This window comes from Phodopus roborovskii, unplaced genomic scaffold (genome assembly GCF_943737965.1).
Source record: "Phodopus roborovskii unplaced genomic scaffold, PHOROB, whole genome shotgun sequence".
Lineage (NCBI taxonomy): Eukaryota > Metazoa > Chordata > Mammalia > Rodentia > Cricetidae > Phodopus > Phodopus roborovskii.
In genome coordinates, this window is record NW_026126470.1 from 32,113,702 (window position 1) to 32,131,372 (window position 17,671).

Below are 17,671 nucleotides of genomic sequence, written 5' to 3' on the forward strand. Positions count from 1 at the left end.
TGGATCTCATGTGTCTTTCTCAAGTCTTCTTCATCCTTTAGAGAAACAGAAACAGCAAAGAGGCAGGGATGTGGAAAGGCTCACAGCTTACGCCATCACCATGGATGCCGGCGGCTCGCACGGGCAAGCCTTCCTGATCTATCTATCCCATCTCCCTGACTCCATGAGAAGCCTTTAAGGAACGCTGTCTTCTTTTCTGGTGCACGAGGAGCGAGTTCCTCGGAAAGTCAATTGAAAATTTCCCTGAGATGCCGGAAAGTCCTCTCGAGATGCACGCCTTCCTCTTGCCCTGCCGTTACTGGGTGGCAGGTGTCCCTCCCCGTCCCCGTCACCATGTTCCACGTACGCAATGTCTCTGCAGTGAAGTGCTTCCTAAGATATGCAACACGCTGGGCAAGCATGAGCAGGGAGCCTGCTTGACACAAGGCTTCATACCCTGACAGGGATGTGGCCACTACCACCTTGTGCGAGGCTTACTTACACTGTCGAGGGCTAGCCTCTGGCACCGTGTCAGACAAGGAGTAGGACATCTGAGCCTAGAGATGACCCGACAGTGATCAAAGAGAGGAAACACAGGTGACCCAGGATACAAGAGCTCAGCTCAAGGCTGAAGTGAGGTGTCTCTGGGGATCCTGGTTTTCGGGAGGATGAGAGGACAGAGTCACGATTGGGAACTCAGGACCTCTGAGAGAGAGCAGCAGGCTGTTAAATGCTGGGTCACCCTCTAGCCCCAGGCATTCTCTTTGTACACCCCCCCCCCACCTCCCTGACTCAAAGGTGGGAATTCCAAGCATTCAAAGGTGGGAATTCTAAGCATTCAAAGGCCTTCTGCTTGTAGCAGGGGTCTCGGAGTCAGGCTGGGCTCAGTGCCTGCCATTTACACCCCAGTATGACCCCCAGATAGGGCTAACTACCTCTGCCTTCCAAAGGTACTCGTACTTGGGCAATGGGAGGCCCTTGACTAAATTAGAGGGATTTCAGGCAACCACACAAGGTAGCAGACAGGAACATAACCTCAAAAATACATTAGATAAGCCATTCTGTTTCCCCTCTCGGAAACATAACAGAATATCCAGGTACAGAGCAGTGGTGCAGCTTACATGTGGGTTTGCTGAAGTAGCAGGATTCGCTACTTGATGTCTATGGTTTTTTATACAAAGAAACCTTCCAATCTGAGATTGGGTAGCTACTGGCAGAGCAAACAAGCATGATACTGTATCTTATGATGGCAAAGCTATCATCTAGTATGTAAGTATAAAGCATCTTTGTTATTTCCTCTTGAGGCTGGGCACCTGCTTATTCTGGAAGGTTTGCCAAGAGCTAGGGGCTTCCCTAATCTGACTTGCTTGATGATGGCGGAGGGAGGGAAGGAGGCACAGAGCACAATCCAAATGGAAAATAAGCAAGAGGTTCCTGAGGGATGTGTGGGTTTTAAATACACACAGTATCTGCAATGTGGATTTGTGACTCAGGTCTTTCTGTGGCGAACAAAGGTTTTCAAGCAAAAAAAAAAAAAAAAAAAAAAAAAAAAATGGGTATGTGTACCTTTTAAAAACATACAGCCAAGTGATGGCTTGGGATTCATGCATTTCTTTAAGGAATACTAATTTCCTTCCTTCTGAGGAGCGAACCCTCACAGAGCCTGCACTTCCTGGTCCACCTTGAGGGTCCAGAAAAATCAATTCTACTCCATGGGGATAAGGAAGGCTTTGAATCCAGTTGCTTTTTTCTTGTCTCTCTCTGCCTCCCCCACCCCCAAGTCTGTCTTGTTGAAGGGGAAGAGATTGGACCTGCTAATACAAGAAGGGCTAACAATTCCTTACATATCTATGAGACATGTTTGTATTTTTTAACAAAGCGCCTATAACCCCCAACCAGAGCCAGTGGGTTAATTCATGAAAGCAAATGAAAACTTGTAATCTCCCATAGCCTGAGGATTAAGAGGATGGCTGAAAAAAAAATTAAAATGTGTTTCAAGACAACTTTTTTTTTTTTAATTTCAACTTTTGTAGGAGAGGTGAGTGCTGAACTGGGTCTATAATTTGGAAATAAAATGCTAGTAGGAGAATGTAGAATGCAGAAACTTTTTCTAGCTTCACTGTGCCAGGTGACATTTACCCCCATGAGGCTGGAAGGCTGAGTAAAGGAAATTCATATTTATCAAGGCATGAGCTATCCAAATGCTGGTCCCCAGCCTGACACCTGTCCACCAGCTTTCAGATTCTGCACAAGCCTCTCTAATATGAGGCTCATTCCTCATCCACTTTGGCTGTATCAGTGCACAGAGTGAGTGACAGGATGGGAGGGAGTTTGGAGCTTGGTGCCAGGAGAGGGTACCAACTCAGAACCACAGCAGATTCCCCAGGGAAGCAGGGGGGTCCTAAGCCATTTCCCCAGTGTGCCACAGTTTCCCAGTCAGAAGGACTTTGATGGAGCAGGCACACAGAGTCTGCAGTTTATTAAACCTTTCGGAGCTGTCACCAGCAATGCAACTCTGCAGTTTGTTTTCAAGGGACGGGCAGAGCTGTCTCCCTTGTGTGAAGTCTCACTCTGAGATGTGGCGATAATGCCTCATAGCACAGGACACTGGGTGTGTGTGTGTGGGGGGGGGTGGGCTTGGTGGGAACCATTCTTCTGATTAAAGGAATTCACTGAGATCCTAATGGAAATCATTTAGAATTTGAAATGAGAATTATACACACACAGATACACACACACACACACACACACACACACACACACACTGGATGACAAGGTTCAGATCAGCCTGGGTTTTATAGAAAACTCAAGGTTTGCCTGGGCTGCAAATTGAGAATCTTGGTCTCAGAGACAGAGAAAAAGATGCTTCAGGAAAATAGATTATGACAGAATTTTCTAGGGAAAAAAAACCCTAAATACTATTTTGAAATATTTTATATAATGAATGTCACTATTTGGTCACGTTTAATGTTCGTTCTGATTTTGGATCAGAAACAAGCCTGTAATCTGCAAGGAAACCTTTCCCTTCTGGCAGCCAGAGCAGAGCTAGGGAACTCACCATTGTCGTCTACTTCTACTGTAGCTGGACATGTTTCTTCAACCTCTGCCAAGCCACTGCTTTGTGGTCCCACCTAAACTCAGAATGTGCAGCAGCTCAGTCCTTTCTGCACATCCACCTGCCTCACATGGGCACTGCAAGACAGGACTGGCTCTTGGGCGCCCTCCTGAGGGCTCACGGCTGTGGCTTGCACCCAGCTGTGTCCTGGGAAAGTACTGCAGATTTTGGACCCTTCACCTTCCAGTGAGTTTCAGTGGAAAAGGTGCCGGGTGGCGCAGCTCTGCTGCCCAGCATGCTCTGTACACAGCATTCCACCAGAGCCTGCGGTCCGCTATTCTTCCCCGCGGTTTGCATCTGAACATCGTGGTGTCCTCTCCATGGCTGCCTCTGAACCCCACGAAGCTTCTCAGAGGCTCCTGTGCCGTTAATACATGGCCCCACAGGCTCCTTCCCTCCACCCTGCAGGGGCTCTGGCCCCTCCATCCTGTCCTCCATCATTCACCCACTCCCTCACTCCCTAGTTCATTCACTTGCTCTCACACTCACATATTCACCCACCTACTCATAAAGACACTCATTCATTCATTCTCTCGATAGTCGAGTCTGTTACTTACTGATTATCCCTTCACTCACTCAGTCACTCAGTCACTCAGTCAGTCAGTCAGTCAGTCACTCACTCACTCACTCATCCACCATAGGACGACAAAGGCAAACTATGACTCTAAGGGGCCCACAGAGTCACAGAGGAGAGGTGCAGGGGACAGGGTATGCAGTGAAGTATGTTGGGAATGCCACAGACAGTTCCACGTTGGGGATCCACCTCTCTTCATCGAGCTTCATGTGTAACTAGAGCCTTGATACTCCAGACCTGGACAGGAGAGGCGTCATAGTACCAGGTGCATGATTACAGGGAAGAAGGGCATCTGGGATCAGGGGTATGAAGATGGCTGGGCAGCAAGGGATCCTAGCCTGAGCAGGGTTGTGGGGACTGATGTTGGAGGTCTCAAGTGTCTATGGGATTGGTCATATCCTCAGATCATGGGCAGCCTCGACTAGACCTGAAAAATTTCAAATCTGACTCTTTTCTTTGCTGAAAGTAATAATTAAAATAAGAAGAGGCAAATAATTTATTTTGATTACAGAGATTCAGCAGGAGGTCTACATATAAGCTGATGAGTTAAAACTTTCATACCTAACTCCAGAGTAACTGAAAAGGCATTAGTATGTTTTCATCTTTTAGGGATGTCAAGTCTAAAATGGCTATTACCCATTCAAAATCAAGAGCCCCTCTCTCCTCTTCCTCCCTTACCTACACACCGGGCACACCTTTCAGCCCTGACCACCTGTTCCACGGTGGTGAGTGAGTCCCCACACACATCCAAGCCTAACTCCCTGACACAGGGTCTCCCCCTTTGGCTGACACCACCCCATGTCTTTCCCAATCCTCTCCCTTTCTTCTCCCTCTGTGGGCTCCTTAAACAAAATGTCTTCTACCGTAGAGAGGCATGTTCGATAGCACACACTGCCTCTGCATGTCCTTCAGATCAGTCCACAGCTTGCCTGAAACAGTGATGCCCTTTAACATCTTTCATATCACCGGGCGGAGCAATAAGCTTAGTCTGCCGGAATCCCCAGTGGCCATACTTCACACGGTGGGGCTGATCACCGGTATACCTGCCTGTTTGCCCAACAGCCAGGCAATGATGCCTGCAGGCAGGGCTTTACGCCTGCACAGCACCAACCTAGTAGTTTTAGGGAAGCCAGGTGTGCCGTGCACCCCACAGCACCTCTGTCCCTTCGGCTCCAGGAAGAAATTTAGCGGGAATGCACTAACTTTCACTGTGGTACTTTATGTTAGGGCACAGTTCAAGGTCCCAGAAGATTCCAATTTTAGCTGCAAGAGGTAGATGCTCTGCAGACAGACACATCCTTCATACGGGACCCCCCTAAAACCTCTCAAGGCCATAGTAAAATCTGGCCCTTTCCAGTAGCCCAAATGCAAAGAAATATATGGAGCAATTGGCTGAAACTTCACAGCCTCTATTCAGGGCAGACTGAGCCAGCTTTCTGATTATAGCACAGAGGCTGGGATGTGCACAGGGCTGGGGCATGCTGAGAGCCTTTTATTGTGCAGTGTGTGGTGCTCACAGGAGTGGGCTGGTCACAAAGCCTGAGGGCAGCTCAGTCACACTCCCAAGCCACATGGTCTGCCATGCTGCCTGCTGCAAACACAGCTCATTGGCCAGGGCTAAAAAAAAGCTGACACACAGGGACTCCCTGCATTAACCTGTGTTAGTACCCGAGGTGAGGCACACCCTCACAGTGGGACCCTCCTTCTACTACACATGCTCATCACCTTATGACAGGGCCAATGGGAGGGGGGAGAGAAAAGGAAGGGAAGGGAAGGGGAAGGGAGGAGGGGGAGGGAAGGGGAGAAGGAGGGAGGGGAGAAAGCCATGCTAGAGACAAATGCAGACCAGAAGCAGTAGGTACAACTTCATAGAAGCACGGACACAATAACAGCTCCCTAGATGAAACAGCATTTGAGCCATGTGATCACTGCCAAGTGCATCTCCAGGGACCTGGTGGCCAATTTCCAATGTACCCTGCCCACAGGTAAGTGCCATAACTTGAGTATCTGTGAGTCAGTGACAACTCAAAGCACCACCGGTCTGTGACAAGCGCGCACAGAAGACAGACACCGCCACCTCTTTTACTGACAAAGTTCATCTTTAAGGCAGGCCCTGTCCTGGCTTAGGCTTGCTCCTCCTTGTCAGGGCAGCCCTCACGAAGCTAAGCAGAAACTAGTCTGTATCTACCACCACACTCTGGCATGGCACTGTTCAGGAGACAGCTGCTCCCAAAGTTCATGCTGCTGTGGTCGTGGAAACCCCGGTGCCTTTTCAAGGACACAGCTAGCTAATGTACAGTGAGGTTTCTCTCCTTCCTGCCGTCGTGCGCCGAGGACTACACGGTGCTTTCTTCACTGATAGGAAGCACTTAGAGGTTTTTCTGCTTCGATGGAATTATAACACTCCGTCCAGGGGTATCAACCTCACTATCTGCATGAGACTGATCTGAGGGGCCTTGATAAAATTCTAAGGATAAAATTAATTGGACAGGGCAACCTCATTCTTTAGATATGTGTAATTTACAATAGAGGAATTCAAACTGTGGATATCAAACATGCTTATGCCATGGAGCAGTGTTTCAGTTGAGGATAGGCTGACTAACTGCGGGTGCAATGACCGTTAAAGGATTTGAGTATTTAGGAGTGTCACAGCCAGCTTGTGTAAATACATTCCATGACGATTTCACAGTAACGCAATCATCCAATCCAAGGACATACTTCTCAGGATGAATCCTTATCAAGAAACTATGGTTGTATTGAGTCATGTATACCTATAAATATAATTCTGAAAAAATAAACTTTCTATAAAATGGTAGTATCCTGGCATCATGACAAGAATTATGGGGTTCATACAGTGAGGGAAAGTGTAAAAGACACATGTGTTGGTTCAGCTTACCTTCCAGGTAACCCTGATGCTCTGGGATGATGTGGGTTCCAGGTGAACTTCCTGAGGCGGGCCATCAGGAGCTGTAGGGACCAAAAACACACAGCCAGGTTATGCATACCAGATGTAGATTTTTTTCCTATTGCAAGGACGCAGACAGAAAAAGACCAACACTAGTCAAGTCACCTATAAAATGGTATAAAACTTACATGTAACATAGGCCTGTGCTTATGTATACTTTAAAACATTTTTAGGAGACCCAGAACACCAAATGTAAAGGCCATACCAAGAGTTGTGATTCTGTACCATTTACAGAATAATGCCAGAATAAAAAAAAAAAAAATCTATGTGTGTACAATCCAGAGGCAATCTTTTTTTTTTTTTTTTTTTTTTTTAAATCTTTCCTGTCTGAAGCTTGAACCTGCAGAATGCAGGGATGGCTCTAAACAATGGGCAAGGCTTGCATATTAGAATCCAAGAAGCCAAGAGAGAGCTATAGGCTTTAGGCCCACAGGAACAGCTTAGGAAGTTGCAATAGCCCATGGAAAGGAATGTGCTCTGAAGCTCAGACCCAGGGACTCCCAGGGTTGGCAACCACCGAGTAAGGTAGCTCCAAGAAGAGGTGGATTGCTTGGTTACAGCTTTTAGAAGAGTTGGAGACAGTAAGGGAGGGGTAAAGTGTCACTGGCTGGATGTGGTTGGGCAGAGACTCTGCAGAGGACAGAGGGCACCATATACCCACTGCTAAGGATGTTGACCAGTCCAGAGGCTGTGCAAAGTCAGTTTCAAGGTTCCTTATAAAATCAACCCTACCGTACGATCCAGCTACCCGACTGCTGGGTGGTTGGGTACCCAGCAGACACCAAGCCACCATGTCATGGAGACGTTTGTCCATCTATGTTTACCGCAGCACTATTCAGGATAGCCCAGTTACGGAACCAACCTAGGTGCCCATCAACAGAGGGGTGGGCCGAGATAATGTGGTTTAGATACACAGTGATATTCTACTCAGCCATATGGGGAACAGAGCAAGGAAGTGTAAGCAACCGGGGTTGGCCACATTAAGCAAATGAATTCTGTCTCAGAAAGAAAATACTTACATATTTTTTTTCTTTACCTGTGGGTCCTAGAGTTTAATATATATAAATCGTTTGTGTATAGACGACATGAAAGTAGAAACAAAACTGTCTAAGAGACAAAGGAAAGATGGGCTGAAAGGACACAGCGTCACGAAAATGGCCTTGTATAGCCCGGTTTAATAAAATGACATAGGGGGAGAGGAGGAAGAGATGGATGCTCAAGCTGCTCATCAATGAGAAGGCAGGCCGACAGCGGCCCTACAATGTGGGGTGGAAAGGACAGAGGGGTTTCTCAGAGAAGGGCTTGTGGGAGGGAGAGAGAGATGTGTGCAGCGGGGGCGTCTAGAAAACAGGGCTCACTGTATTTTAGTGCTGTGCATCTGAGGCCAACCGGGGATTCCTTCCATGTTGAGTACTGCAGAGAGGAGGGACTTCAGCCTATTGCCTTGTTTTCCAACTCACACCTCATTCCCAGACTTGTTCATGCCTTCCATGCAATCTGCCACCAAGCCAAGCTTGCCTCTGCTTTCTCTGTCAACATCAGGGCTCCCTTACCCTGGCACCCTCCTGTAGCTTGGCCTCAAAAGCTATCCTATTTCCTCTTATATTAATTAATTAGGAGGGCTGTGGCTCCAAAGCACTTGGGAGTTCCCATCAATCCTAGTTACTGACCACTCTCTGGAGGGGGGGGGGCTCCCTTTTACGTCATGGTATCCTGTTCATTTATGTCTTTTCCATGTCCCGTGCTTTAGCAGGATCAAAGCACACAGGCCCCAGCAGCTCTGAGCCTTTGTCCTTGGACTTTAACTTCTGACCATCAAGTTCTGCTATGGCAGCATCTTGCCTTGCCAGTGAACTTGTAGTGGCTGCCACATCCTTTGGGTGCAGACATGACCCATTGTAAGGCAGAGGAGGGACTGGCTCATGCTCTCTCGGGTTACAGAGAGCTTCAGAAGGGTAGAGACTGCATCATCTGGAGCAGGAAGACCATGGTGGTTGTTTACTCCTATCTGTTTAAGTGCTTTCCTGATAAATACCTATTTATCATTTATCCTGGGTCTAGTGGACTCATTTAAATCCTGCCTTCATTCTGCTCCCTCGTCTGGGTGCCTCTACAGGCTAGGGTGCACACCAGACCCTAGCATCCAAGTCCTGCATGGCTTTGGTCTCCAAGGGTCTCTCAGGAGCTGAGTTCAGAGGGAGTCCCTTCCTGGCAGGGGAAGAGGATTGTGCAGATGTGAAAACAGTCCTCTCCTTCTCCTCAACTGCTGCATACCTGGGCCATGCACAACCTTGGGTTTTCTAATACACCAGTAAAAAGGTTCTCCTAGTATCAAAGTTACTTCCCAGCATCCAGCCACTGGGACCCTTACTGACAGAGCTCTGCCTCTGATTTCTGCAAATCAAACACTTCACAGGGGAAGCTATATCAGACCTGATAAAAACCCCTGGAATATATTTCTTCTCACCAGTTACAGAAAAGCATGTGGCTCCTTCATCAGAATCATTTTTTAAAGATATTTATTTTTACTGTTTTTAATTATGTGCATGTTTGTGGGTATGTGAGTATAAAAGGAGTGACCACAGAGGCTGGGGCTATCTGATCCCTGGAGCTGGAGTCAGAGGTGGCTTCGAGTCACTTGACATTGATGCTATGACCTCAAATTGGGACCTCTGTAAGAGCAATGTGTGCTCTTAATTGTTGAGCCATCATCTCTCTAGACTTCCTTAAAAATCATTCCTGCAGAACTATTTTGGATTGACCTTGTTAACTCTCAATCTCTCTCTCTCTCTCTCTCTCTCTCTCTCTCTCTCTCTCTCTCTCTCTCTCTCTCAGAGAACTCAAGGTTTTTAGGGGGAATTACAGAGGGGACTAACTGCCGTTTCTGCATTATCATGAGAAAGCTATTTTAGTCAAAAGAAGGATTGTTTAAAAGATTTATTGATTTATTTTATGTATATATGTATTTATGAATGTACACGTCTACAGCAGAAGAGAGCATCTGATCCCACTGTAGATTGGTTGTGAGCCACCATGTGGTTTCTGGGAATTGAACTCAAGACCTCTGAGCCACCTCGCCAGTCCTAAAAATTATTTTTTAAATGTAAACCTTACTGAGCTTCAAAGGCCCTTACAGAATCGTAGGCAGCTTCTATGAGGTGATGTCAAGACAGAGAGAATCCCTACCACTGAAATGGAGAGAGCAGTTCACAAGTTATCCTGATTAGTGCTCTAAATTTAAAAGTCATGATGTCATTTGATACTTAAGAATTGGCTTACATATCCTAAAACTGGAGCTGTAACGCACAAAGGAGTTTGTTGTTGCTGTTGTTGCTTTAAATATTTAATTTTACTTTTAAGTGTGTGTGTGTGTGTGTGTGTGTGTGTGTGTGTTTACATGTATGGTGTATACACATGAGCGCAGGTGTCTAGAAGAGACTGTCAGATCCTTTGGAGCCACACAATATAGGTGTTGGAAACTGTACTTCTGCAAGAGATGATATTCAGGCAAGGAAAAGAAACTGAAGAGGGAGAAAGGGAAAGAATACTTTAGAATACCCTAGAGCATTTGTTAGAATAAAACGCAAGGGGAACCTTGTTGGATTCCATAGCAGGCAAGGGTGGCTGAGGTGGAGGACAGATATCCAGGCAGGCAGCGCTTAGTGAGAAGTTTTATTAGGAAGGGTAGGAAGGGTGAAGGAAAGGGAACAGAGGTAAAGAGACACAGAGACAGAGAGAGGACAGAAGAGACAGACAGGAAAAGTCTGTCTGCCCCAGGGAACAGTGGGAAAGAGAGAAACAGAGAGCAGGAAAAGGAGTGTAAATAGGAGGAGGTATGTCTTTTAAAGGGGTCCTTTGCCCCTGTGCTGCCTGAGTGCATTATACCTGGTGATAGGAGCAAGCCAGCATGATGCCTGAATTCTTACAACATTTTCATAGCACACAAAGTTATCATCAGGTTGATGCTCCTAATGTACAAGAAACAGCAAGAATACTGATGATTTCTCTAGAATTAATTGCTAAGGTTCTCCCCCAACTAAAGATGAAAAGAATGGCAACAGAAAACCAAACCAAACCAACAACAACAACAACCAAAACAAACAAACAAACAAACAAAAAAAAAACCAAATCAAAAAACCAGAAATAGCTAAAGGCTCTGTCGTGTGCAGGGCATGGCTGGTCCACAAAGACCCTTGACTTAGGCCAGATCTACTGGAAAGCCAGCGCTTTGTTGTGGCCTCCCTGAAGCCCAAACCATCCATCTTCTGCTACTCTGGGAAAATGCAATGACATTCAGGGAACTTCAGCATAAATGAACTTCTGTATTGCCACACGGATCCATAATGAAGATGATGGAAGGGATCAGCCGCCCTACACTCGGTCACAGGCACTCACTCAGTGTCATACAACCTTCAGGCTTCAGCTGCAAATGGGAAGTGGCTCTTTGGCTAGAGTCAGCCATGGCGTGACATGTCTGATAGGTATCATGGAGCCCCCCCAGGAAGTCGGAGGCACTTCTGGTCCATTAAGAGCTCATCTTGTCAACTCTGATAGTGTCTCTACTCACTCTGACTTCTTCTTTTGGGGGCACAATGGACGGGGGAGTCTAGAAGTGTGGTAAATGGTGTGATCTTTGCTACATACTTGCTTTCTGAGGTCAAGAGCATTTAAGTGGTATGATTATTCACGTGGGCACTTTCGCATAAAAATACCCAGAACTGAGGCACAGAAGCAGTGGTTATTTCCAACATTAGGAAGGAGAGCTGTGCAAATGACGGCAATTCCTTCTTGAGGCATCTTTGTGATGGATGGACACTTCAGGGGTCTTAAATCAATTTCCCACGGGGTGAACACGAGAGTCCAAGGCCTTCAAACTCTTCCATACAGGGTCCTATGCAATCTTAATTATGCTTTCCTCTTCTTAACTACAAAAAATTATTTGGTAATCTCATATACACGAATACAACATATTTAGATGACATTATTCTTGTTACTGTGTTACTGGGTGAAATTTGCCTTCCTTGGTTAGGACAGGGAGAGACCCTTGTCAACAACAGGCCCATCAGAGGGACTACGGCACTGGACTCCAGTTGAAAGCAGCCGGGCACAAGGGACCAACAGCAGCTGGGAGGTTAGATGGTGATAGTAAGTGCCTCGATTTTAAATAGCGACACCTCAGTTAGATCATGAGCACCTAATGAGATCCCAAATGGCACCTCCCTGAGGCCAGACTTCTCTGTAAGTTATGACCTGGGACACAGGAGGCGGAGTAGGAGGAAGGCTCTGGTGGTGGCAGTCAGAGCTGTGGTGGGAGGGTCTTACTCCATTTTGCCTATCAGGTTTCTTGCTTTGCCTTTGCCTCTTTTTTTTTTTTCTTCCCTGTCTCACTCTCTCGTTTCAGTCTGCTCAAGCTACTTTAAGACTACGCTCAGCCAAGTGTCCCCTAAGCACCATAACTTTACTTTGTACAGATATTGGTCTCTAGACCCTGAGGTGTCAATACCAAGGTTCCAGAAGATTGTGTTTTGGTGAAAGTGTAGACTGGTGCATTTTCACTGTACCCACACATGGTGGTGGTGGCGGGGAGTTCTCCTTTCAAAAAGCATCAGATAGGTCTCCCCAGGTGGCTTCAGTTCCCCAAACACATGCCTTCACAGCATCACTGGCAAGAGGTGGCTTCAGCATCTGTAGCCACTGCAGTCAGCTCTAAGGAGGGACCGTTGGTCAGTGCAGTGGCATGCCTACCCATGAGTCACACATGGAAAAGGATTTTCTGAATCTAGTCTTGCAAACCCTGCCCCAAGATAAAGCCTAGCTGCTATTCTATTCTTTTTCTTGCTCATCTGAATGTCAAAATCAGATCCCAAGGGGGGATGCCCAAGCCAGCACCTAGGTAACATCCAAGATCCTGGTCAGGAAACCAAAGGAGACAGACTCTGTTTCTGTCTGCAGAGACACCAGCAGCCAGAGCTGTTCACCTGGCCTTCTGGATGCAGGGAGAGAGGCTGTCATGGCAACCAGAGGCTGCTTCAGAGGTGAAGAGGAAAGGACACAGCCTGCAACAACAGTAGTGTTAATAAAGGCCATCGGGGGGAACAGCTGCAGGAGATACTGCTGGAAAGAGGAGGTGATGGACAGGAGGACACTGGGCATGTGGTCAAAAGATACACATTAGGTTGAGGAATGTGGGGAAAAAAAAACTTAATCCGTGAATAGGCAGCAGACTGTAACTCCAGGAAGTTAGGGACAAGTAAGCATGTTAATGTACTGTTTTTGCTGAAATATATGCCAACGTTCAGTTTTCAGTTATTTCTGAGAAGATCAAAGTACTTCTGGAGCTTGGAATTCAGCTTCCCAGTGATCAGGTATGTCTGCATAAGGAGGAAAAGGCCTCTTTTACAGATGAGAAGACACGAAGACAGAGTCCAAGGATCAAACATGAAGGTATCCTGGCATCCGCCCTTAAACAACGTTTTCATGACTGAATGTCTTCCTGCACTGAGAAACAGGGCCCTGGTTTGTGGCCTTGAATACACCCAGTCTTGTCTGATCTTGGAAGCCAAGCAGGGTCAGACCTGGTTAGTACTTGGATGGGAGAAACGGGTACTGTACTGTTCACACACTTAAACTTATTTCCTTAAGAGTTAATACTGACCACACAGGAAAGATGTACAATTCTGTGGCTGGGATGGTTCAAAACTCACACTTAGAAATCTACAACTAACCAATGGGCCAAACTCCTGGAGTACAACCGAAGTGAGGGAGGAGTGATAGTATGAACAAAGGAGTCAAGACCATGATGGGGAAACCCACAGAAGCAGCTGACTCCAAGCTAGTGAGAGATCACTGACTCAGGCCTGACAAATGGGGAACCTGCATAAGAATGAATGGACTCCCTTAATACAGGTGACAATGGTGTGACTGGGACAATGTATGAGGCCACTGGCAGGGGGTCCAAGATCTAACACTAATGCACAAACTGAATTAGTGGAGCCCATTCTGTATGGAGAGACACCTTGCTGAGCCTAGACACAGGGGTGTGAGGGTGGAGGAGGGTACCTTGGTCCTGCCTCAATGAGGTGATGAGACAGATTTAGTAGACTTCCTAGGGGAGGTCTTACCCTCTCCATGGAGCAGATGGGAGGAGAGGAGGGAGGAGGAACTGAACTTGGAATATAAAAAAATAAATTAATAAAAAAAAATCTCACACTTTAAATTTAGCGTGGAGAAATAATCTCGAAAAAGACGACAGGGTGCTTGCTATTGCAGAGTTTACACTAAGGAAAAGTTGAAAATGAGCAACATATCTAACCACGTGGACTTTGTTACATATGCGGTGGGGTATGCCACTGTGAATCATAGAAAAGTATTTCAGAGATACAAATACAGTGTCTATGCAGAATACAGAGTAGGTAGTGGGAAAGTCAATAGCAACCTGGCTGGAAGTTGATACCAACTTCTAGGTGAGTCACAGTCACTGGAAGATGACGGCTGATGGTCTGACCTTGGATCAAGCTTATGAAAATCTTTGGCAGTGGAGAAGCAAAGGTAGGTTTGGGTAGCAGTCACTCCTCCCTTTCTAAGAAACAAGCCAGATATTGGCTCCTTGTGTCCATCTAACAGAAGCCCAAAGGCGTTGACTTCCTCTCATCCTCAGTCAGCATCTACCAGCCACAACCCAGATTTTCAGTCTTCCACTAACCAGTTAACTCCACCCAGGCAGGCTGGAGTAGACACACATGTTTGTGTGTACACACATGTGGGTTTGCATGCTGGTGAGCATGCTTAAATGTGTGTGAGATTGATGAAAGAGGTCACAAAAAAAAATGACCTAGAAGGTTCTGGCAACCTGGCCCTGTGTCGGCTCCACATGACAGGGTGGTAGAAGTTGCTTTGTCTGTTTCAAAATGCTTATTTGTATCTTCAAGGTTTCCAACATTCAATAAGAAACAATTCGTTATGGTGGAAGAGCAATAAAGTGATTATGCCAAACATTAAGTAACCTGTGCCTCTCCACTTGCCCGCAGACAAGTTTCTGACTTAACACACGCTTCTCTCATCCCACACTTGAACTCATGGGTCTTGGGAATGCACTCATCCTTTTTCCCATCAACTTGGGTCCAGTGCATCAAATCAAGGGGCTGTACAACAACAATGACCCTTGAGCCCCACACCACTGACAGCTTCACATTTCTATATTAAGAACCGTGACCATATGAATGGCAAGAATGACCTCAAAGCTGGGCAAGGTGCTGTGGGCATTTTTTATATGGTGTGGAGCCATGGGAAGCCCACATCAAAGGACTTTATCAGGAGCAGAGACAGGCCTGGATCTACAGTTACATGTTTAAGTCACAAGAGTGCATTGCTGGACGGCAGGTTCTAACCAGTGCCACCTACCCGCCTCATCTGCCGTGATGGTGATCTCGTTGCTGGGCTCGCTCTTGCCAATCCGGTTCTTTGCGTACATGCGGATGCTGTAGGTGGAGGAAGGGTGGATGTCAATGATGGTGGCCGAGTTCAGCTGAGGGGAAACATCTTTGGTTCTCTGAGCGGAATCCCAGGAGTCTTTTGGGTTTTGTTTTTCAAAAAAGAAGAGATAGAGATGTGAGTTTTTTTTTACTCTGCCTTTGAAAGTTCACAACAGGAATTTAAAAAAAAAGAAAAAGAAAAAAGATAAAGAAAGAAAGAAGAGAAAGGAAGGAAGAAAAAAAAATACCCCCAAGGCGACATTTTAATACAACGTTTCCAGCTTCTAGTAAGAGCTGGTGGTGTAATGGGGTCACCATGTATTACCCATGCCAGTGGGTAAAGGACTGAGGTGAGCTTGGGACAGGGAGAGAGCTTGAACAAACACAGAACATATGTGGGGGAAGAACGGAATGGGAAACACAGGTGCTGGAAGCTGGTTCCATGGAAGCCTTGGCCGCACACAAGAGCTTCTCCTACAGTGCACTTTGATAAGCTATGCTTTAGACATTGCTCCCCATCCAGGTCCCCAGTCCTACACTGTACAAAGGCTTAGCAAAGCTCTTCACTGTATCTGACCCTTCCTTCCCAAATCAAGTGTGACAAAACTAAGATCATTCCACCCAAGCCTCAGTGTAAATACCACAAAGTAAACACTTTGATGAGTTTTAATTTTTAAAAACTCATCTTACCCTGAATCTTTTGTGGCGGGAAAATTCTTTTTTTTTTTTTTTCAGTCTCACCTATTTTGAATGTCAGCACCTCCCTATCGTGAAGAGATGTCATGGAATATGTGAGCGGAAGGATTTCGGGGCTTTGGTAGAAGATAATGAGATCAGTTAAGTTTCTTATATCAGAAGCTTTGGGCCGTTGACTGAGTGTGGGTAGTCATTAGCAGGAGTTGTTGTAGGAGAAAAGACACCCTGTGGCCATGGATGGAGAGGATGTATACCTGCCCACCACTACCCAGTCCTGTGATCTTCAACATACTTGAGGGTTTTCATGGAGTCTTGGCAATGCCAACTCCTTTGTCTCACCGGTGATGAGCTTAAGGGGACTGCCTGATGCCAAGGCAAACTAAAACTTAAAGAAACAGAAATGCATAACTTCAGTCTGCTTGTAGGGATTTTTCTTCTTAAGGAAATCACACATAATGGAAAAGGATCATCACTATCAAAGTATAGGCATGTTTTGAGTTGGGAAGACTGGAAGTAGGGATACTGCCATGGAGAAAATGTGGCTGAACACTAAAGGGTGAACTCGATAGAGGATGAGTGAGGGGGAAGAAATTTATGTCGATGAAATGATGCCTAACGATGAGCCTGTCACATAGAGAGAAGCCAGGTTTCCTGCAGAAGACGTTTCAGTACAGGGAGGAACCATTAGTATTGCAAGGTACAAAGAAGCATGGTGATACGCAGGCATTTGGATGGTTGAAGGTTCTATCAAGATAATAAGCGAGTTTCTGAAGATGCAAGGACCAACGGAGACACAACTGTTTCACTGCAGTTACACATGCAGAACGTGGAAGAGACCGAGAGCGTGGAGAGGCAAATGAATTATGTACTGACGTCTATTCTTCCTTGGCCTTCCCAAGTCATGTGAAAACCAAGGAGGGGAAAGACACTATGGGTCCAGCTAAGTACTCAGAGGGGCACCTGCTAAGTCCCTGTAGGAGATCCAGTTGCAAGACAACCTTCCAGTTTGACTAAGAAGTCTCCCTCTCCCCAGAATTTGCTTTTACCTGTAGAAAACACAATCCCTCCAGACGTTGGGCCGGAAGTGTAAGATGTCCCCAAAGAAATTTTATTGCTTTGCTCTGCAGCTGTCCCCAGACATTCCCCACTCAGAGACTGCACACTCGGATTCTGGTCTGCATGTGTGCATTTTACCTTTAATTCCACTCTTCCATCTGGGCACGAGGCAGGGCACCTCATAAACACAGGCTCTCTATTCCTGTGGCTCCTGGGTCTGTGAGTACACGGGAACCCTCCCCCCCGGGGGGGGGCTTGCCAATGTCTGTGCTTTTACGCTTGTCGGATCTCAGTCTTGGGGATACTGTGCCTACAGACCTTTTTGGAAAAGATACTTCACTATCTGGGATGCTCTGATATTGTTTGGAATAGCGGTCTCATTTGATTGAAGCCATAGGATGCCTGACAAGCTAAGGATTTGGTTTTCAGTGAAGATCGAGGAGCCCAGTCTACACACAGATAGTGATAAGTAGTGGCTGGTATTTGACCTCGACTGTGCTGTCTCAAGCTCAGGCTCCTGCTTCTACAGCACTCGACCTTCACATCTTCTCCCAGGCCTTTCATGAGACGACAGTACCAGACGCCTGCTTCAGGACTGCTACGCCACAGTAACATCGCTGCGAGGTCTAGGCTTACAGGGTAGGAGGAATGATGCATGGACAGTTGTATCAGATATAAAAGAAGGCAATCCTGGCCAAAAGTTATAGAAATGCTACGTGCTTGCAGAAGGTAAAGTTCAGAGAGCAGCGCAGGACCGGACTGTACAGCCCGTTTCAGCAAGCATACGCTAGAAGCTTCCACTGCAAAGTGTCAGG

At 46.5% G+C, this 17,671-nt stretch overlaps 1 protein-coding gene across 1 annotated transcript in view; it reads right to left on the bottom strand.

The window, feature by feature from the left end:
• The window catches only part of Dscam (DS cell adhesion molecule), a gene marked incomplete at its 5' end in the record, with an annotated part of 506,420 nt that overhangs the window by 93,111 nt on the left and 395,638 nt on the right, over positions 1-17,671 (bottom strand). Inside the window, 2 exons of the mRNA XM_051191959.1 lie at positions 6,565-6,635; positions 15,034-15,201. Coding sequence (XP_051047916.1) covers positions 6,565-6,635; positions 15,034-15,201 — 239 coding nt within the window. The remainder of the gene's footprint in view (positions 1-6,564; positions 6,636-15,033; positions 15,202-17,671) is intronic.